Genomic DNA, 24,069 nt, shown 5'->3' with positions numbered 1-24,069 from the left:
CCAAATGGAAAAAATTCTGCGAAGTTCGCGCAGCGCGCATGCACTCCACGATTTATCGGAAAAAAAAAATGTATTTGGCCGGGCCGATCCCGCCCTTGATCACATGACAACTCCTTGAGATTTTACTTCGCCTTATAAAGCGCAAGTGCAGTTGACAATCCCATGGACATGGAAGAAATACTCACTTTTTTACATATAGATTGGTCACATAATAAAAACATAAATGTTGTGAAGTGGCCAATAAATACCATATTAAGACGGATCCATAGATATAAAAAATATATATTGAAAATACATATAAATATCATCTTAAAATGCCTGAACCTCGTCCTAGAAGTAAAACCATGTCCAACTTGTGAAACCATATAAAGGGCATACCTAATCAGTGCAAAACTCAAAATGTTTTGTGTAAAACATAAACGAATATCAATTAAAACACATGAACAGTTTCTGGTTCCAGCATAGCATTAACCCTGAAGCATCTTTTTTAATAGGACCCTTGTGTAAACATATTTGCAAAAATCCGATTCCAAAAAGTATATTTTTGTACCATACTTATAGACCCAAGGAACACGGATAATATTGGGAAAAAGACATCAGTTTTAAAGTGCATCTGTGCTTAGGACAAATTTCGTATTGTTCATGAATAATAAATAGTTGATCCCTCAGAAAATCACATTGAATAAATAGAAGCATAAAATACACTTTCTAAATATGATTTCTAAAATCCAACCATAAGTATCATAAATACATAAATATCCTAAAATGCAAATAAAAATATCATGTTTATAAGAGTAAATTCAAATCGTTGCTGGAGAAGGTGTAAAACTTTCTATATTTCATGCAAGAGTATTCCATCTATTCTAATTATTTACAAAGCAGTCAAACAATATTTTCAAAAAAATTTGTACAAATCTTCGCTGTCATTAAGGCCCCTTGGTTGTTTGGAATCGAATTGTAAAATGTAAGTTGATTCCAACCTCCTTAATTTCGATTCCCTATCTCGTCCTCTTTTCTGGGGGGCTACTGCCTCTACGACAGAATATTTCAGATGTTTGGGGTCACTGTTATGGCTGATCTTAAAATGCCTTGCCACTGGATAACTTTCATCATTGTTGATGATAGCACGTATATGTTGGAGGATCCTCTTATGTGCTGCTAGTTTGGTACTGCCAATATATTTAAGATTGCAGCTACATGTTAAAACATATACGGCGTATTCTGACTTGCAAGTGAGATGTTGTCCTATGCTGCAAATCCTAGTATTGAATGCCGTTGTATATGTTGTAGTATTGACGCCATATTGGCAAGCCTTGCAAACAGAACACTTTTCGTGCAGAGAGCCAGGAACCCTTGCCCTGCACTTCTAGATTGCTCTTTGTGGCTGACATACCCATGCTGTTAGCCTTTCTGAAAGTTACAGCTGGATTAAAGGGTAATAACTTGCCAATCACAGGATCGTCTCTCACGATTGGCCAATTGTGTCTTACAATTGCCCTAATCTGTTTTTCTTGTCGTTAGAAAGACAAAATCAATCTAGTGGGTTCCTCAGTGACATCTTTACCGATGTTTTTCTCTCTATATTTCAACAAATCAACTTGTGCCAATGTTTTGGACTTGGCAATTGCTGCATCAATTACCTCAGTCCGATTTCCTCTAGCCAGGAACCTATTGCGCCTTTCCCTCTGTTTGTAGGTCCAGTCGTCTTCTTCACTGCATATTCGCCTAATTCGCAACATCTTCCCATAGGGAATACTTTTAATAAGATGAGGCGAATGTGGGCTTGAAGCATGCAGAAGTGTATTTCCTGCTGTAGGTTTCCTGAAGAGAGTTGTTGACAATTTGTTGTTAACTACCTGGACCCTCACATCTAAAAATTACACCATGTCTTTGCTAATGTCAGATGTAAAATATAAATTGACTGCATTGTTATTCAATAGATCAATAAAAGCAGTAGCACTTTCCACATCGCCATCCCACACTATGAATAAATCTTCAATGTAACGTAACGAAGTTACGACATTTGTACTGTATATGTGCTCATGTTGTTGCATGAGGACCAGCTCCTCCTACCATCCCATAAACAAACAGGCGTAACTGGGGGAGAAGCTGGTCCCCATAGCAACACCCTGAATCTGCTGGTACATTTTGCCATCAAACAAAAATTGATTATTTTCCAAACAGAACATTTTGAGCAACATATTGGTATGTGATTGATCTATTCATCAAGAACTATACTACCACCCTCATTCCATCCTTATTTTTGATGCATGTATATAAGGCGGAAACATTAAGCGCTATCAATAAATAAGTAGGTTTCCATGTAATATTTTGGATCTTCCTAAAAAAATCACAGGTATCCTGCACAAATGATTTAAGACCCTAAACAAAGTCCTGCAGGAAGAAATCAATGTATCTTGATAGGTTCTCCAAAAGGCCATCACAGACAGCTATAATGGGTTTGCCCAGTGGTTTACTGATATTTTTGTGAACCTTTGGTATAAAGTAAATCACCAGGATAGTCGGGTGCTCCTTCTTGAGATATTTGAACTTCTCCCAACTCTACAGGCCCATGCTCTTCCAAGCCAATAATTGTGAGAATAATAGTTCCTGTGTATCTTTAAATTTCGTGGGAGAAATTTTTCTATAACATTCTACATTGTTTAATTGATTATGTGCTTCCTCTAAATATTTTTTGAGGGGCCACAACACTATATTTCCGCCCTTGTCGGAATTGCGTATTATTACTTGGTGGTTGTCCTTAAGTTTGTTAATAAGTTGGTGATATTTCTTCTCATGATTAGTATATTTCATATTGGCATTGTTGATGGTAATGTTCAGTTTCTTAATTTGAGCTACTATTTGCTCATTAAAAACATCAATGGAGTCTCTGGCCATGATGGGAACAAATTTAGATTTCGTTTTGAAAGGAGTGTGTGGTTTGACACCAGTTCCATGCATTTGAGACTGTTGCGAACTTGAATTAGTTGGCTCAATTTGATTGGCACCAACATTCAATGCCGGTGTATCCCCCCGTTCTAAAACATGTAAGTCACGTAGTAAATCATAGTCCGAATTCAAAAGTCCTGTATATATGTATATATATCAAAGCAAAAACCAGCGCGTTTCGTTCCACATCCGAGTCAGACACAACAAAGGTAATTTTCCAAATTACTTTATTAGCATTTGATCAAGGGCTATGACGCGTTTTGGCAGGATACCCTGCCTTGATCACACCTATATATATATCATCAATGAATGTACATGTGGAGTTAGGCATAGAAAATGTATAGAAACTTACCTTTCTATATTTTGTCTCTCAATGATTTTGTAATTATATTCTGTCCAATCGATAGTCATAACTTGATACTCTCAGCCTTCACATCCACTCCCTTATATCATACTGAGGTTGTACATGAAGCACACAGTTGGGTTTCAATACATTCCCGATTGTGCCTTGGAATACTGAATCTTGAATAGCTTTTGCATGCATTCGTTTTTGATGATGCCTCTTATTTACACATCCTTGTAAATCTGGGGCTGCATCAAAAAGCAATAAGTGTTGCAGTGGAATGCCTACAGCAAAACCCATCGCATGTCCCTTTCATGCAGATACCTGTGTGAAAGGGTCCTAAATTTACAAAGCAGTGTTAACGCCACTTTGTAAATATGGTGCAAGGCATTTCGCCACCAGAATGTCGAAAAAGTGACGTTCCGGTGTTGCAATCCCCCCATACATATGCCCCTTTTTCCGTGAATATAGTTGTAGGGATATTTTGTTCAATCGATATTCAAAATTAGATATTCCCCGCCTTCATATCCAGCCCTTCATACAATCATACAAGTAGGTTACACTCACATAGAGAGATTGATACAGTTGTTTTCCAAATGGGAATCCAATGTCAGGCTTGAAGAGACGGGAATTGAAATTCTTAGCCCTCAAAACAAATTCGATGTCACCAGCACGCGATCCATAGGTGTATAGATTAACAGCTGAAACAACAGACAGAAAACATTGAGAATGTAGCCTAGAACATGGCTTTCAATGCAAACATTTTCCTTTACATATTTCACATTATGTTTTACATTTCACAATGGAATAAGCTTGCCTTGTCTTGGTCACAGTGGAAGAATGAATTCAATATTTTTCTGCTACTTGTAAATAATCTGATTTAATGGATGTGAGGAATTTAGGCACTAGAAACACTGAGGGCCAGATGTACGACGGTTTTTACATGTGCAAATGGGTTTGCGAACTGGTTTGCGCATGCAAAAGCCAATAGGGGTATGTACCATACCAAAATAGCGAGTCTATTTTGGAATTGCGTGTCGCTATTAGGAAGGAGCATTCCCTTCCTAATAGCGAGCACAACCCCATGTACAAACGTTTTGTGACCGCAATTGCAGTCGCAAAACTCTTGCAAATTACCACCCTCTTCAAGAGCGTGTTAATGGGGTCGCAAAAGAGAAGGGGTCCCGAGGAAACCCCTTCCCCTTTGCAAACATAGGCGAAAATATTTTTTAAGGGCAGGCAGTGGTCCCAGGGACCACTGCCTGCCTTTAAAAAAATGAAACGAAAACATTTCATTTCCTTTTTTTTAAATCCATCCCATTTTCCTACAACGTAAACGGCCTGCATTTTTAAAAAAAAATGCTTTATTTAAAAGCAGTCCCACACATGGTGGTCTGCTGAGCCAGCAGTCCACCATACCTGGAAGAGCTTGCCATTCCCAATGGGGTTGCAAATTGCGAGAGGCTCATTAATATTCATGAGCCTCTCAATTTGCGACCCGACTGGGAATTGCTAACAGTGTGTTACACATTGTTGTACATCCAAAATAGCGCCTGACAAATTGCGAGTCGCAAGGCGCTATTTTGAGCGTCGTACATCTGGCCATGAGTCTGAAACAGCAGTCTACACACAAGTGTAGTGCAGTCAAATTTCCTGACAGGATTTGAGAATACTGCTAGTCCCAGCAGTGTGCCTGGCACCAATCTATCCTCATTGCTTATTGTCGGAGAAATGCACACAGATCTGTGCCCCCTACCTCTCTTCTGTCTTTTTTTTATCTATTGATGTTTGAGCCTGATGGAAAACACTGACAGGGCATGATACACTGCCCTCTGTTTACATTGAAAGCTCTATTCCACAAATATTCTTGCAAGACCTTAGCGGGTGTTAGACTTGTCAGCCTTAGGGTGGCCTTCCCCCAAATGTGTTGCCTACTTACCTTCATTTTTTGCTGGATTTTGTTTTTCTTAGCCTTAGGACTCTGTGCACTTTCCGACTGCTAACCAGTTCTAATATGCTTGTACTCATTCCCTTTAACAATGTTTGATTGCTATATACCAAATTGGTATATTTAATTTACGAATCATCCCTTGTAGAGTGGCATACCATATAGCCGAATAATACTCAAAGGCAAGGATTATAACTGTTGATGGCGGGATACAAACTCAGCCGGGCCTGCAGGACCATATTAGCCTCTCCTAATGCAGGCACTCAGATATTCCCGGCTGATATTATCTGAGCAAAATTGATCCATTCATGGGACAGCATGGCTTATGTTTTTCAACTTAGCTAGTTCTTACTATCTGCAGCTTTGCTTTTTAAATTGAATTTACATGGTAAGATCTTATGGTTTTTATCAGAAGATGTTGTTCCTTGCAATGGTTATAATTAAGCAAAGGAGAAAATAAATAAACTTTAAACTATGAGCCGGGGCCTGTAAAATGAAATGTTACCAGCGGGCCTGCAGCACTTATTGTGACATCCACTTAAGTAACCCTCCATAAAATGTCCCAAGCCTGCCATTGCAGCGTAAATGCAGTGTCACACTGCCATGTCGACTTGCCATTTAAATCCCCTTTTAGTACATATGTCACGCCTAAAGTAGGCCCTAAGTAGCCCATAGGGCAGGCTGCTTTGTGATTAAAAGGTTGTACATGTACTTTTAAATATTACATGTCCTGGTAGTGAAAAACTCCCAAATTCATTTTTCACTACTGTGAAGCCTGCCACTCCAGTAGGATAACATTTTGGGATTTCTTGTTACATTTAATAAGCTGCAATTCATAATTGGGAGCAGGCAGATATGTCATGTTTAGTACCTATACAATTGTAATGATAAACCCTTTTTAAGTCTGATTTTTCATTACAATTTTGAAAATGCCATTTTTAGAAAGTTGCAATTTTTCTGCCCTTGGCCCTTTTGTGCCTGTAGACTGCTCTAGCTCACATGACTGGGTGTAACTGACAGTTAGACTTTGTGAACTCCTCGCAGACAGCAATGCAATCGAGGGATTAGGAGTACCTGAATGAGCCATTTGTTGGCAGGATTGAGGGCAGAGATGAGCATAGCCCCACTTGCAACTGAATAGCCTGTTTTCTTCCTTCACACAAAGGGATTAATAACCCTGTATTTTCACTGCAGCCAGCTGATAGCCAGGGTAGGTAAGAAATTGTATGCACTTCAAAGAACCTTTCCAGAAGCTTCTCCCACCTTCCAGAAGAAGAGCACCACTGTATAAACATAAGCACTTCAGACCCACTCTTCAGTTTACTGCTGGACCTGCTGAAAGACTCTCAGAAGGCTGCCTGCTGATGTGAACTTCTGTGCACTCTGTCAGACTGCTACTGTACCTGGAAGGGATAACATATCAAATTACATCACTGATGACATCACTGATTACATCATCCACAGACTGTGTGTTTCTAAAAATGTAAAGAATGTTTTATGTTCATATGCGAATGTATATTCAAGAGTGATTTGTTGCATTAGAACCTGTTTATGTGCTAAAGTGTCTGTATGTGTGGGTGGGTGTGTGACTGTTTGCATGGATGTATGACTGAATACATATGTATAGCTTTGTTGGTAAATGCAACGATGTGTTACTGATATATGTGTAAGTAATTACAAATGTAAAAGGCCGTATTTTATAGAATTAGAGTATATAAGTGAGTATATGTGACAACCAGTGATTGTGACAGTAGGTCCATGGATAAGTATGTGGTTATGTCACTAATTGTTAAACACAGTACATATGTGTATGAATAAGTGATGTGCTGTGTGTATAACTGTGTAAAAAAAGTAAATGGCAATGGAAATAATTATTTGGGTTACGCACTATGTTTTAGATTAACTGTTAGGGTAAGTAGCAGTGTGTAAGTATTTATATAGGTGTATGATTGGATTTATTAGTGGCTGTATTGATGAATGACTGTGTGTATAACACACTGTATGAATTTGTGGGTGGATGTGTATGTAGACCTATAAATCAGTAAGCAGCTATGTAGTAACTGCTATTGGAATGACCATGGTTTCCATATTAGTGGTATGAACTTTTGAGTGAGTGTATGAAAGGTATTGTTTGGTTGTGAAGAGCTGTATCAGATGATCAGTAAACAGCTATGTAGTGACTGCTATTGGTATGAGCATGGTTTCTATGTAGGTGGTTGTACTTGTGAGTGGTTGTACTTGTGAGTGGGTGTATGAAAGGTGTTATTTGGTTTTGAAGAACTGCATCAGATGATCACCTGAATGATGTCATCAGTGATGTCATCAGTGATGTCATTTGAGATGTTATCAGTGATGTCATGAGTGATGTCACTGAGCATGTCATGAGTGATGTAATATGTGACGTCATCAGCAGTGCATTGCGGGGGCACAAGTTATAATTAGCACCACTAACTATAATGGGCGAATGTCTCCGGTTTTATATCAGTGAAATGTCCAATTAACTATAATGTCTCTGAAACCTATTGTATTTTAATGAATTTCAAAGGTTTTTTATATGCTAATTTCTTAATTTTAACGTTCTTAATACCTATTGTTTTTTCTGTGAACTTCAAAGGTTTTATAATTGCTAATTTCTAACTACAATTTCCCTGAAACCTATATTGTTTTTAAGTGAATTTTAAAAAGACGTGCATACTTTTTGTAGTGAAAAACTAACTGTAACAGTAGCCTGTTATAAGTTATAATTTAACGATGATTACAACTTAATTATCACTAATTAACATATGAGTGTGGAAAAAGTGTGACGCAGCAGCTATGATACCTGACTTCGAACAACAGCGTTCACAGTTTGATTCCCGGCTCCGGCGGCATGTTGGCCCTGTGGGCAATACCTTGCTTAATCTTCCTGATGCCCACGAGCGTCGGGACACCTCTCTGGACGTAGCTGTATGCTTTACAAATGCTAGCATTTTTTTAATTTAAAACCATAGTGATAAGAAATATTAGCACAGTTTTTTTTTCTACTGTTCTGAACAATATTTTTTATAAGTCATCTATTTAAATTACGGCAATTAATAGATGTTTTTAGTCACAAGAAAGGAAATAACACAGTTTGCCAGGTAACAGTTTTGAAGCTCTCCAACATATGTACATATTATGCTGCTTATACGTGTGAGGATCGAAATCGAAACCTTTACCGCTTCACATTTTGCAACTTTTCCCAACACGTGCACAAGTTAAACAGTTAAAACGTGAGCACGTGTCAACTGTAAAACGTGACATCTAAATAGGCGGAGCTGCATGTTTCTTCCATAGACTACTCAATAACCTAAAAGTATATAAACCACACCCGTTGATCGATTAGTTTTGTTTTAGCAAGTTATTTGCGCGTGTCCATTCTGTGATCGAAATCCGTTTTCTAGAGTTGGATTCTTCTTTTGCGACAGCAAAACATATTACGTAGTTGTAAGTTGTTTGATTATGGCATAGTAGATATTTATAATACAAAGCTATTTATGAATATTTAAAGATTTGTATTTAGAAAAAAGTGTTATTGGTTGTTTTTGCCATTTATATGTAACGTCAGCAGCTTGTATTCAGAAACACCCAGAATAGAGGAAACACTGTTCCTTTTCTGGCACCTTTGAGGTCATGTACTGTGACTATGTACATTGTAATAATCAGAGTATAGGGAACCTCAGAGGTGTTGGTGAACACTAAAGATTTATATGTCACGTGAGCAGCTTCTGGTTCTTATTCTGTTTCCCCCCTGGGATCATATAGTGTGAGTATGTATATTGTAATATTTGCGCAATATATGCTCTCAGAGGCATTATTAACCCATCGGCGCGAAGACGAAAGATTTCGAAGTCCTGGAGAAAAGAAGCTTATACATAGTGCTTCATTTAATGTTTTGATGAAGCGTACATTTATATGTAATATGACCATATTTGTGATTAACTGTTTTTTCCTTGTTATTGTTGTTATGACTTGAGATGATGCAGTGCGGGAATATTTGTTGCAGCACTTCCTTTCTACTTTATCTAAAAGTAACTGATGCCCTCTTATATTAACAAGAATATGGGGCAACACTTTTACAAACTATAGGCGAGAAAATATAGCCTGCGGGGAAAAAAGATAGGGTGTGGCCACTCTTAAGGGATATCTTATGAATTGCGTTTTTATTTGTTACTCCTTTGATATATACAGCTACATTTTCCTAAGAAAGTTTATTTGTGATTGCTTAGTAAAAACTGTTTCAAACCTGGACTGAAATTTCTGCAGCGCAACCACACCTACTATTTTGCTGCAAGGAAGTAGCATTCCCCGCAACAGAAGTAAGCACCGCACTATAAGTATACATTATAAGTAAACCTTGCTCCAGAGAAGTAGCCTACTCAGAACCTTATTTAAATGAAGACCACATCAGCCCGCTTTGTTTTTGCAACCCCCTCCTCCATATTATAATATTTGCTCCAAAGATGCAGCACTCCCCGTCAGAAAAGTAAACACCACATTATAAGTAAATAGTGCTTCTGGGAAGTATCCCACCCACAAACTTAATAAAAGGAAAACCGGAACACACGCTGTTATTTTCCCGCTGTGATTTGTAGGCCCCATGCAAATTATAGAAATGGCCCTTAAAATATATAAAAACCATTTTCTACCTTCACAGTCCCTGTCCACTACCATGTGACCACTGTACAGACTTAATGGTGTCCCTACCCTCCCCTTTACTACTTTTTTTCCCGTACTCCTTTGAAGTGCGTCACAAAATGTCTGACAACAGTGAACCGTTCCCAGCCAATAAGGAGCAAACTTGTACTGGAAACACTTTAGCCAATAAAATGTCCATGGTGTTCCACAGAGGGGGAGGGAATGGCTGCCAACACTTATACTTTTAATGCCTCACGGCCAATGAAAATTAAGCTTGGGACAGTCCTGCTTGGAACACGTTTGTCAATCAGGTGTCCCTGATACTCCGCGGAGGGGGAGGGAATCGCTGACAACACTTCTACTTTCAATAGTTTACAGCCAATGAACATTAATCTTGGGAAGGTCCTGCTTGGAAAACGTCAGCTAATCAGATGTCTCTGCTACTCCACGAAGGGGGAGGGAATGGCTGGCAACACTTCTACTTTCAATGGTTCGCTGCCAATCAACATTAAGCTTGTTGTTGAAACACCTTAGCCAATTAAATGTTAAATTTGTTCCACGCACGGGGACACAAAACGCCCTCCCACATAATATTAAATTTCCTCTATCAAAGTGACACTTTCCATGATAAAAGTGAACACTGCATTAAAAGTAAACATGCCTGCGCATTATATTAAAAGAAGGCCGCAATGCGGCACATTGTTGTTTCCCCGATATGATTTTCACAGCCTACGGAACATTGCCGCAATAGCACTCATCTTTGTTTTGCAGACGTGATTTCCATGGCCTACGCAGCATTCAAACTCCCTGCCTCTGCACCGTACACACAGTGTTCCTACTATACGCTCCTATACAAGTTTTCCCTTTTTTCCCCCCAACTCCTTTCAACTGAGTCACAAAATGGCTGCCAACACTTCCTTCTTTCAACCGTTCACTGCCAATGAGCTGCAAGCTCGTGCTCGTAACGCCTTAGCCAATCAGATGTCAGAATTCTCAAATATCGATATCTGTAAATTTTGATATTTTTCAAAAAGTACTGAATGGATTTACACCATTTAAACAAAAACGTGCTTTCTGGCTCAAGACCTTCCTCCCTGCCAAATTTGGCGTAATTCCGTTCAGCAGTTTGACCTCTAGCCTCGTCTAAAGTTTCCTATGGAAATTGCATGGACAAAACACGTTTTGGGACCCCCTTTTTTCTCAGCCCCCCTCTTGATGAATCACCCCCAAACATTCAAGATAGGAGCTGATCTGAAAAAAGAAATTGGTTGGAAAACTTTCAAAAGATTTGTCATACGACGCCAAAAATATGAGCAAATCAAAAAAATATTTTCCTATGTATATATATATATATATTCAATGAAAAAACCAAAGGTTTCACACATGTTATAGTTAGCTGGACATTTCACTCGTAAAAAACCAATGAAATTCCCCCGTTATAGTTAGTTCAGCTAACTATAACTCGCGCGCCCGCAATGCACTACTTATTACGTCACATATTACATCACTCATGACATGGTCAGTGACATCACTCATGACATCTGTCTGTATTCCTTTAAAATTAATGTTGAAAACATGCCAGATTTACACTCACCGCGTTGCATGCTGTGATTAGCATCTTTAACTAATTTAGCAAAAGTGACTGTTTTACTCTCTGGCAATGTTAAATAAATAAACCTTTCAGAATCAACATTAGAGCCACATATATTAGAACAGTTTTCACAACTATGTTCCCATTTATAAGAGAGACCAAATACATTTTCAATGGGAACCCCTTCTTCTTCCAGTACCTGAAGAAAATAAATCAAGAATTCCTGTGCGTCTTGCTGTACATTTTGAGAAAACTGTGTTCGTCCTGAACATACATCTAAAACTTTTCTAATTTCAGTAGCACTTTATATTTGAGTTTTATCATTACTCAGCTTTTCAAAAAGGAGACTCAGCACAGAACAGAATCTTTTTCCCTGATTTACTATTATCTGCTCTTGCAAACTTTCCAGATAAAATGCAACATTCAGCACTACATTAGCGTAGCAGTTGACACCAGAGCTATTTTCAAAATAACATCCTACAACCTGTTCTTCATTTTCCTTATTCTTTTTGCTTGCAATTACATCACTCCTCTTTTTTTTCCTCCTCTCTACATCTTCATTACAGATATTCTCATTTCTCCTTTTACGAGAAACTACACGTTTCTCCAACACAGGATACTGACCTAAATGAGGAGCATAGCTTCTTCTTAATCTATTATACTCCTTTACACAATTTGTATCAGCACTAACTTTTGAATCATCAAAGTCTATCATGAATAAACCTGATAATGTTTTCACTCGTGACAAAGCAACATATGCCATACCTTCTTTGAACACAGTTGAACCAATGTTCACAAATGCACAATCTACAGTCAATCCTTGAGACTTGTGAATAGTTACAGCATATGCTAGTGAAAACGGAAACTGCTTCCTACGTACATATAAGTCTTTCACAAGCATGAAACGAACTGAACAACGACAAATGTCTTTAACTTCTTCTATCTGATCAAATTTTATTTTTAAACATTCAATTCCATCTTTTTTCTGATAATTAATAAAACCCACAACTCTTCCCATATCTCCATTAACTAAACCTTTTTCAACATCCAAATTTCTCCTTAAAAATACTCTACAGTTCATGCAAACATATAGATTTTTTTCTAATCCAGCTGTTTTGGAAATGTTCTTCTCTAGTGAATCCAATTTATTTTTCAGTGTGCCTGTTACCATCCTCAATTTTGTCCACTGCTTCCAATTTCCTGATATCTTCCTTTTCCAATTTCAAAAGCTCCTAATTGAATATTGAGCATTCACGTAGAGTTGGCATTAAGCAGATGACACTTTTGTTTTCTGCAATGTTCTTGTATATCTTCTCTGCAAGTATTTCTTCCTTTGGAAATAAATTATGTAGCAGCCGACTCTGTAATGCTTTTTTGCCAGCTTCTGTGAGTAGTCCAATCCTGATATCTTTCAGAATACTTCCATATTCTTCATCGTTTGCTTGCCTCATATTAGTTGTAAGTTCCTTGTACTCAAAGAAGGACCAAATATTTGTATTACCGATGCTTCCCAATGACTTCTTCGTGTCTTCATGTGTCACAGTATTAAACACTGGTTGTCCTTTAACTGGAGTAAGTTGCAAAAGATCTCCAAAAACTATGACGTGTTTTCCTCCAAATAACACGTCATAGTCTGTCTTCAGAATTTGCTGCATTCTTAAATGCACAAAGGCAAGCATTAAGTTCGATACCATGCTCACCTCATCAATAATGAGAACTTGCATCTTCTTCAATACTCTTGAAACTTCCAAGCATGCTTCTCCAGTTAGCTTGTTGTATTGTATTTTGTTCTCATGCTCCACTGGTAACATTAGCAAACGATGTAAAGTGATTCCTTTTATGTTATATGCTGCTAACCCAGTTGGAGCAGTAACCACACAAGACAAAGTAGAATCCGTTTTTTGCTGTAGGTAGCTTCTGATGACTTTTATTAGGAAACTTTTTCCAGTTCCAGCTTGTCCGCTTACATACATCCTGATTGGATGAAATGATGTGCATGAGCACTCTTTTTTTTCATGTAGAAATCCGTGATCAATTTTTTTTCTGATCTCTTCATAAATTTGTTGCTGCTCTTCGTTCAGTTGTCTTTCCAAATTTTGTAAGTCTATAAATTCTCCTTGAGCTTGATTCATAGCCGTTTCCACTTCATTCATGGCTATTGATGCTTCATTTTCAATGATTGGTTGTCCTAGGGGATCTTGACTGAGTGTTCCTGAACTTTGGCTGTCCTGAGAACTGTCTCTAGCTATTTCTGCTGCAATTGTAGTTTCCTGTTCAATTTCTTCATTTAACATTTGCAGATAAGTTGTGAATGTATTGCATTGTATGCTGTCTTTGCAAGCATTAAAAGAATCTTCATAGCTTTGAAATTCTCCCAGTAGTTCATCCTCTGTACGCCATGGTTTAAACAGCTGTAAAAGAGCCAAGTAGTAAAATTCCTTTTTGTCAGTAGTGTCGCAACTCAGCTTCCGGTGATTTATCAAACTTCCTTTTGTTTGCTTCACCAAACATCCTTCCTCACCAATGACTTTATATTTTCCATTGTTGATGTCTTCTGCGGCTTTCCGTGAATAAATGTAGTTCTGCAGCACTTCATAGAGACACATGTTCTCCAGATGATGACTTCTCTTGGGATAATATGTGTCCAACATGTTTGATTTCAAAATATCTGTACTTTCTGGGTCATTCTCGGCCAAATATTCAATTTCTCCAACAGATTTCAGTACCCGATTTCTCATTGCTGCAAGGCCTAAACTTGCCCAAATTATTCTTCTTGATTTCGAGTAGAGACTTGCAGAAGATAACCTATCTGAACATTCGTAGGATCCAATTTCTCGATGCGATAACATCTTCAAACTGAAACTGTACAGCTTCTTACTGACAGTTTTCTCGTGAGAAATCTCTTCCCACATTTCCTTCAATTCTGTTTTTTCTGATTTCGTAATGTAAGACGTTACATATCGAGCAACAGCAATGGAATTGTCAGCTACATACTGTATATCCATGTTAGCGTTCCACATGGATAAAATCACTGGGTTGTAGTCATTTATATTTTTTGATTCTTCTTTTCTTTTAAGGTTGTAGGTATTCTTAGGTGATTTTCTTGTGATAGTATGTCTCACAGATGACATAAAACTGTTAACTCTTCCATTTGAAAGAACAGGTCTAGGAAATCCAAATCGACATTTAGTGTAGTATTTATCTTTGCTCTTGTATTTCCGTCGACAGTATTTTCCACACGGATGACTTTGGAAACGTAAAACTTGCTCCTTTAACTTTTTCTCTTCTGTGCTTTTTGGTATAGCACATGTTGCATATTCTTCAATGTAAGATAACACTGCTTCATCAGTATCTGTTCCAAACTTTGGGGCATCCTTGATCCACAACAGCATATGAATATGAGGAGCACCTCTTGCCTGGTACTCTTTTCTCCAAAAGAAATCCACTACTTCTCCTAGAGGTGGATTTTTTTTATTGCAGATGAAGGACATCATAGCCTTAAATCTATGATTGAAATATCTGCAAACATTAACCGGATCCAATGAGCACAGTTCTCCTGCTGTCTTGTATTCGATGTTTTTAATGTTTGAATTTGCCTCTCGTAGAAAATCCAGTAAATCATCCCAAGAGTACTCCGCACAGCTTAGGGTAACGAACCATGTTGGTGTTCCTAAATTCCGTAACATGCATTTTAATTCACCATGGCGTCGGTACCAATATTCATTTGTCCCACGCTGACAAGCCATCAGATTGATCAGTTGTGTTTCCAAATGATCATCTCGGTGCTGCACTTTCTCCATAAAATCCTTAGCAGACACATTTTGCAAATGTACTCCACTTTTTAAAATGTGATTTACTGCATAAGACAATGCAGACAAGTCGCTTTCAAATAAAAGATGGAACAAATAAGGAATACTTTGTCGAAATCTGGGATCTTCAGCATATAGTCTTGTAGTCCGATACTCAGAAGCTGGAATCTGTTCTGGACGTTCATCGTATCGTCCTCCTTTTCCTTTAGGAAACAGCTGGGGAAAACATCGAGCTTCCAAGCTCTCCTCCCATACACTCACGGGAGTTCCTTTTGCTTTCTTCATCTGAAATAGATCAATATTGTCTCCCATAACTTCTTTTGAATGAAGAGGATGTATGCTAAAATGTTCATAAATTTCTTCTTCCTTTGACTTGTCCACTTTTTCAATTTGTCCAGTTGGTGTTCCTGTGTCTTCTTGTAAATCTTCTTCTTCTTCTTCTTCTATATAAATTGATTCATACCATTTGTTATTCCTTTTCAAATACAAATTTGTTCTTTGTACTTTCCGTACATCTACCAGCTCCTGCCAAATCTTCTTATTCTTTGTAGGTACACCATTAACCAGAATATTTAATGGTTCAGTTTCCAAAGTATCCGCATCAATAGTTTCCATATTTTTTTTCAAATCCAAGGGCAAATACACCACTCTACCTTTTAAACCTCTCAGTAAATCTGAAGGAGGTAATTTACCAGTTTTGGGCTCCATACGTACTATGGTCTGGAATGGATGAACACATTGAATGAGTATAGACTCATATGTATTTAATTCAGAAAGTTCAGCAGGAATAGCATCCAATTCTAAATTATTATGTACAGCTCTGGTCGGCATTCTATTTTCCTCTAACTTGTTGTAACAGTATTTACAAATACGCTGAACTTCACCCAATTCAAAACAATTTTCAAGAAATATATATGTGGCAAATTCCTTCCACTTATAATTATCTTCATTTTCACTCTTTCTGTAGAGATCAACATACCTGGTTTGTTTTCTATGATGAGTTCTGCGGCAACAAATACAAGTAATATTTGGTCTTTCATTAGAGATTATTGCAAATTTTGTTATGTGATCATTAAATGTCTTACTTACAGAGGGTTCTACATTCTCTTCCACTTCTTCCTCATTTACTGTGTCCTTCTCTGCACTGTTTTGTTCAGGACCAAAGTAACAAAACTGAATTTCATCAACAACCTTCTCTACATCTGATACCGTTCCACGGAACAGAGCCCTATTCAATTCATCTAACTTTATTGCTGGACTTTTAGCAAAATACAACCGTCTCACAAACTTTCTCATTTCAGTATGATGAACAGCCAGCATCCTAAAATGATGGAAAACACTATTACACACTTTTCTAGATAGACAAGCCAGAGAATGACCCTGCAAACCAGTATTCTCTCTCACTCTGCATGGATCCAAACTTTGAAGCACCTTAATCTTCTGTTTTACACTTTTTTTGCTATATTCTCTTAGAAACTCACGAAATTTATCAATAGATTCCTGACGCACAGTGCAAATACTACTACAATTCCAAGTGTACACTGGGGCTTTAGGACGTCTCCCCATAGCCTCATCCGCCATCACTTGTACCTCATCTCTTGGAACCATTATCTCCTTCTCCATTATGCAACCATTTTTCACTTCATAAGCACGACCTCTGGTGTCAACTGCATGCAGCAAACTATTACTTTGAAAATAACTCTCTTCATTAAAAAAAGGTTCACTACTTGAACTATGCATCCATTTTCCTAAAAAAACTTTAGAAAAGTTTGTTCTGTTCACTACTCTTTTCCTTTTGCTATGTGATTTCAGTACATTAACCATTTTGTCTAATGTACACATCCTATACAAAAAATTAAAATGAATAGTTTCCTTTTTAATTCTAATGCCTTTGCTGCAATGGCTTCAATTTCTTTTTTTCTCTTATAAAACTTAGCCTTTTGCTTATATTTCTTCACATCCTTTATCAAATTGGACATAACTCTTCTCTGAAACATTTTTCTATGTATCTCTTTAAACGCTGTTTTTCTGTTTAAGTTAATCTTTTTAGTTGCAGAAGGTATATTTGCATTAACTAAATTCTCAATTTTTTCCTGTGCTTTTCGATTGAAATCATTCTTTCCAGTACAGACATTTTGTACATTTTTCCTTTTTTTGAATATGTTTTTTAGAACATTTTTTGTCTGCTTTCCAGAAGATTTTTTCTTTTTCCCAACATGAGCATCTTCAACTAACTTAGGTCCTCCAGTTGTCTTCAAATATAGGTTTTTTTTGTGGTCTTTTTTTACTCTGGATTTTGTAGGCATCTTAAATTTTGTTCACTGCTCTTCAGCAATACCTGAAAAAAACTAAAAAAAAATTCCTTTATTTTATTTAAATATATTACTACATTTGTTTTCACATTAGTCACAAAACGAAATTTCTTTGCCAATTTGAAAGCACACTTACTGCTCTTTTTTTTGGCAAGTGATAATCACTTTTACAAACTGACACATTATGAATCCACTTTTCAGATTTTTTTAAAAGCACATGTCCAAACCGCTTTTTCAGACCATCACCATTTGTAACCTGGGTGACTGCCTACACTCCAGCAAGGGCAACCAGCCTTAGTGATGCTGAATGTATTTGCATTACTGACTGAAACCTCAAACCCCACTCGCTTGTGAATACTGTGCATGATTCCACATGGTAAGCAGCTGGGTGTGTGCTAAGAGTCTGCTTCTGCACCAAAAAATGGCTCCCCCTTTCCTTCTAATGCAACTGTGAAATCACCAGAGCAATACGCAATAAATCTCTGCCTGTAATTCCTATTTGCACACAGAGTCATGTTTTCACATTAGTCACAAAACGAAATTTCTTTGCCAATTTGAAAGCACACTTACTGCTCTTTTTTTTGGCAAGTGATAATCACTTTTACAGACTGACACATTATGAATCCACTTTTCAGATTTTTTAAAAAGCACATGTCCAAACTGCTTTTTCAGACCAGCACCATTTGTAACCTGGGTGACTGCCTACACTCCAGCAAGGGCAACCAGCCTTAGTGATGCTGAATGTATTTGCATTACTGACTGAAACCTCAAACCCCACTCGCTTGTGAATACTGTGCATGATTCCACATGGTAAGCAGCTGGCTATGTGCTAAGAGTCTGCTTCTGCACCAAAAAATGGCTCCCCCTTTCCATCTAATGCAACTGTGAAATCACCAGAGCAATACGCAATAAATCTCTGCCTGTAATTCCTATTTGCACACAGAGTCATGTTTTCACATTAGTCACAAAACGAAATTTCTTTGCCAATTTGAAAGCACACTTACTGCTCTTTTTTTTGGCAAGTGATAAACACTTTTACAGACTGACACATTATGAATCCACTTTTCAGATTTTTTAAAAAGCACATGTCCAAACTGCTTTTTCAGACCAGCACCATTTGTAACCTGGGTGACTGCCTACACTCCAGCAAGGGCAACCAGCCTTAGTGATGCTGAATGTATTTGCATTACTGACTGAAACCTCAAACCCCACTCGCTTGTGAATACTGTGCATGATTCCACATAGTTAGCAGCTGGGTGTGTGCTAAGAGTCTGCTTCTGCACCAAAAAATGGCTCCCCCTTTCCATCTAATGCAACTGTGAAATCACCAGAGCAATACGCAATAAATCTCTGCCTATAATTCCTCTTTGCACACAGAGTCATGTTTTCACATTAGGCCCTTAAACGAAATTTCTTTGCCAATTTAAAAGCACACTTACTGCTCTTTTTTTTGGCAAGTGATAAACACTTTTACAGACTGACACATTATGAATCCACTTTTCAGATTTTTTAAAAAGCACATGTCCAAACTGCTTTTTCAGACCAGCACCATTTGTAACCTGGGTGACTGCCTACACTCCAGCAAGGGCAAACAGCCTTAGTGATGCTGAATGTATTTGCATTACTGACTGAAACCTCAAACCCCACTCGCTTGTGAATACTGTCCATGATTCCACATGGTAAGCAGCTGGGTGTGTGCTAAGAGTCTGCTTCTGCACCAAAAAATGGCTCCCCCTTTCCATCTAATGCAACTGTGAAATCACCAGAGCAATACGCAATAAATCTCTGTCTGTAATTCCTATTTGCACACAGAGTCATGTTTTCACATTAGGCCCTTAAACAAAATTTCTTTTCCAATTTGAAAGCACACTTACTGCTCTTTTTTTTGGCAAGTGATAAACACTTTTACAGACTGACACATTATGAATCCACTTTTCAGATTTTTTAAAAAGCACATGTCCAAACTGCTTTTTCAGACCAGCACCATTTGTAACCTGGGTGACTGCCTACACTCCAGCAAGGGCAAACAGCCTTAGTGATGCTGAATGTGTTTGCATTACTGACTGAAACCTCAAACCCCACTCGCTTGTGAATACTGTGCATTATTCCACATGGTAAGCAGCTGGCTGTGTGTTAAGAGTCTGCTTCTGCACCAAAAAATGGCTCCCCCTTTCCATCTAATGCAACTGTGAAATCACCAGAGCAATACGCAATAAATCTCTACCTATAATTCCTCTTTGCACACAGAGTCATGTTTTCACATTAGTCACAAAACGAAATTTCTTTGCCAATTTGAAAGCACACTTACTGCTCTTTTTTTTGGCAAGTGATAAACACTTTTACAGACTGACACATTATGAATCCACTTTTCAGATTTTTTAAAAAGCACATGTCCAAACTGCTTTTTCAGACCAGCACCATTTGTAACCTGGGTGACTGCCTACACTCCAGCAAGGGCAACCAGCCTTAGTGATGCTGAATGTATTTGCATTACTGACTGAAACCTCAAACCCCACTCGCTTGTGAATACTGTGCATGATTTCACATAGTAAGCGGCTGGGTGTGTGCTAAGAGTCTGCTTCTGCACCAAAAAATGGCTCTCCCTTTCCATCTAATGCAACTGTGAAATCACCAGAGCAATACGCAATAAATCTCTGCCTGTAATTCCTATTTGCACACAGAGTCATGTTTTCACATTAGTCACAAAACGAAATTTCTTTGCCAATTTGAAAGCACACTTACTGCTCTTTTTTTTGGCAAGTGATAAACACTTTTACAGACTGACACATTATGAATCCACTTTTCAGATTTTTTAAAAAGCACATGTCCAAACTGCTTTTTCAGACCAGCACCATTTGTAACCTGGGTGACTGCCTACACTCAAGCAAGGGCAACCAGCCTTAGTGATGCTGAATGTATTTGCATTACTGACTGAAACCTCAAACCCCACTCGCTTGTGAATACTGTGCATGATTCCACATGGTAAGCCGCTGGCTGTGTGCTAAGAGTCTGCTTCTGCACCAAAAAATGGCTCCCCCTTTCCATCTAATGCAACTGTGAAATCACCAGAGCAATACGCAATAAATCTCTGCCTGTAATTCCTATTTGCACACAGAGTCATGTTTTCACATTAGTCACAAAACGAAATTTCTTTGCCAATTTGAAAGCACACTTACTGCTCTTTTTTTGGCAAGTGATAAACACTTTTACAGACTGACACATTATGAATCCACTTTTCAGATTTTTTAAAAAGCACATGTCCAAACTGCTTTTTCAGACCAGCACCATTTGTAACCTGGGTGACTGCCTACACTCCAGCAAGGGCAACCAGCCTTAGTGATGCTGAATGTATTTGCATTACTGACTGAAACCTCAAACCCCACTCGCTTGTGAATACTGTGCATGATTCCACATAGTAAGCAGCTGGGTGTGTGCTAAGAGTCTGCTTCTGCACCAAAAAATGGCTCCCCCTTTCCATCTAATGCAACTGTGAAATCACCAGAGCAATACGCAATAAATCTCTGCCTATAATTCCTCTTTGCACACAGAGTCATGTTTTCACATTAGTCACAAAACTAAATTTCTTTGCCAATTTGAAAGCACACTTACTGCTCTTTTTTTTGGCAAGTGATAAACACTTTTACAGACTGACACATTATGAATCCACTTTTCAGATTTTTTAAAAAGCACATGTCCAAACTGCTTTTTCAGACCAGCACCATTTGTAACCTGGGTGACTGCCTACACTCCAGCAAGGGCAAACAGCCTTAGTGATGCAAACCCTTAAACTATTCTTTTTTTATACCAGTACACCTTAATTTATTGTGAAAACATAGCCCATATTATTTTACTTGTTCCTCACATTTAAATTTCTCCCAAAACAGAAAATAATAAACACAACTTCAACAAAAAGAATTGCATTTCTATTATTCATTTCTTAATTTACCATATACATCCCCTCTCAAACTCTAAACTCACCTTTAAAATTAGTTAGTTGTGAAAGAAATGTGGCACTCAAACAGCAGATTATCAGAGCCAGGATCTCTGTTCTTTACACCTCTCTCCTCTCAGCAGAACCAGATAATGGCAAACTTTCCCTCTCTTTTTCCACATATATACATGTTAATTTCAAATCTCAGTGCTTCCCCCTTTTTTTCAAATGTAATCACACATTTCTATTGGTTGAAAACCAACCCTTTTCCAAAAGTACCCTTCCCCCAACTTGACTTCTGCCTAGTACCCTTCCCCCAACTTGACTTCTGCCTGCTACCATAGCAACAGCTCATGGAACACTGCTGTGTGGAGTTAGGTCAGAAGTTCGCCAAACAATGTTTCAATTCCACAGAGCAAGAGTGCTTGACTTTTCAAACCTAACAGCAAATCCATAGTACTGTTCTTTGGTAACACATTTTTCTGTACCAATACAAAACATGCTTCTATTAATTTACACATACAGCCTAGTTTTTATTCTAGAATGGTATGAAACAGCCAATCAGTTCTTTTTTTTATGAAAAAAATATGTATGCCTCCATTTCCAAACTGTCTTTCATTTCTTTTTACCATTCTACTGAATTACACCTCCTGAGTGCATCCAGTTCTCCTTTGAAGATGTTCACAGTGTGGATTGTAGGGCACAGCTATGTCTTCTGGAGTGAAAAGTTTGCAGAGAAAACAGGTATGGTGAGAGACCTTGCTTTGCCAAATGTAGACATTAAATGGATTGGTCACAGAGGGTTAAAGTGGCACCAATTGATGCCATTGGTGAAATCCTTCATGCAAAACCAACACCCTGACCTCATAATAGTGCACTGTGGTGGCAATGACCTAGGCACTTTGACTGGGGTAGGTCTGGAAATGCTTATGAAGGACACCTTTGCACAACTGTTTTTACTTTTCCCTAAAACTGCCTTTGTGTTTTCTAACATATGCCAAAGGCAAAAATGGAACTGGTCCAATCATTTCTGTCCGCAGATTGACAAAGCAAGAAAGCACGTCAACAAATCTGTTTCTGCTTTCCTCCGTGACTATGGTATGGGTTCCATTTACCACAACAACTTGCGTTACGACATGCAAGACATTTATAGAGGAGATGGTGTACACTTCAATGATGAAGGGAACAGAGTCTTCCTCTTGAACCTTAGACTCTGCATCGGTACTTACTTGTAGGTACCACTAAAAAATCACTTCATAAACACAACGGCTCTTTTTAGAGCCCCCTAATATCTAAACACTTAAATCTGCATTTCATTTCATTTTTTATTTTTTTTTCTACCGTACGCTTACCGTACGCGTACCCCGTGATTTTTTTTAAAATCAATAAATGTTTTCTTTGTACTTTTCTGTCCTTCTTTGACCCCCTTACAAATTTTAGGGGGTCTGTAACTCTCCTCCTTGCCCCCTTTTCTTGTTATCACTCTTTTTTTTCTGAGTGAAACACACGAAATGGCGGCCGCCGCTTCCTGGTTTCGACCGATTCGAATGTTTACTAAGATCTAAGAGCCAATCAGAATCGCGCTCGCGCACGCCACCGTACGCGTACGGTAAGCGTACCGTAAGCGCACCGTAAGCTGGCTCAGATATATATATTGATTTAAAGGCTATTTTCTCAGAATCTACTGAACAGATTTACACCAAACCTACAAAAGGCACTTCCTTGACCTGAGGACTACCTCTCTGCCAAATTTCTAGTAATTCTGTTCAGACGTTCGGGCTGTAGCCCTGTCTGAAGGTCCTATGGAAAAATGCATGGGAAAAACGCGTTTTAGGACCCCCCTTTTATCTCAGCCCCCGCTTGACGAATCCCCCCGAGACTTTCAGGGTAGGAGCGGAGCGTAGCGCCCCACCTATTTTGAAAAATTCGCGAGGATTCGTCAACCGGCGCCAAAGTTATTCAAAATAGAATGTTGCGGATTTCCTATGGAAACGTGGTCCTAACTATAACTACCTACTGGCGACCGCCAGTAGGTAATATATATATATATATATATATATTAAACCAGTCCTGAATTCAATGCGCATACAAATCCAGGCGCTGACTCCGTGGGATAGTAAATCAAGGATATACTTTATTTCACGAGGATGCCAAGACGCGTTTCGACGGGAAAACCGTCTTCTTCACTACATCTGGTCCCTCTACAGTTTTAGTTTATATCTCCAAAGCGAGGCACATTCCACCATGGTTGCCACAGCAACTGTATACATGGACATAAAAGAAATAACAGGTATGTCTCAACCATAAAACAAAAAATTCACTGTTAAATTGGAAAACACATCATAATTGTGACTTGTGAAACAATAAATGCATTGTTGTAAGAGGAACACTGTAGTTTAGTTTGACATATAATTAAAAAGCATGAGTCATAATATTTCAATGATTTGTTGAATACAATTGAGTCAAACGCAGTATTCGCTCTTACTTTAACTATTGCTTTCAGAGTAAAGCCCAAGTGGGCAGACAAGCA

The 24,069-nt window shown here is 38.2% G+C and overlaps 1 protein-coding gene across 1 annotated transcript in view; it reads right to left on the bottom strand.

Moving 5' to 3' along the window:
• LOC146788618 (uncharacterized) overlaps positions 1-24,069 on the bottom strand; it is a 192,113-nt gene that overhangs the window by 134,088 nt on the left and 33,956 nt on the right. The window contains 1 exon segment of the mRNA XM_085633186.1: positions 3,860-3,993. Coding sequence (XP_085489312.1) covers positions 3,860-3,993 — 134 coding nt within the window.

This window comes from Triturus cristatus, chromosome 11 (genome assembly GCF_964204655.1).
Source record: "Triturus cristatus chromosome 11, aTriCri1.1, whole genome shotgun sequence".
Taxonomy (NCBI): Eukaryota; Metazoa; Chordata; class Amphibia; order Caudata; family Salamandridae; genus Triturus; species Triturus cristatus.
This window is presented reverse-complemented; position numbering and strand designations above follow the sequence as displayed.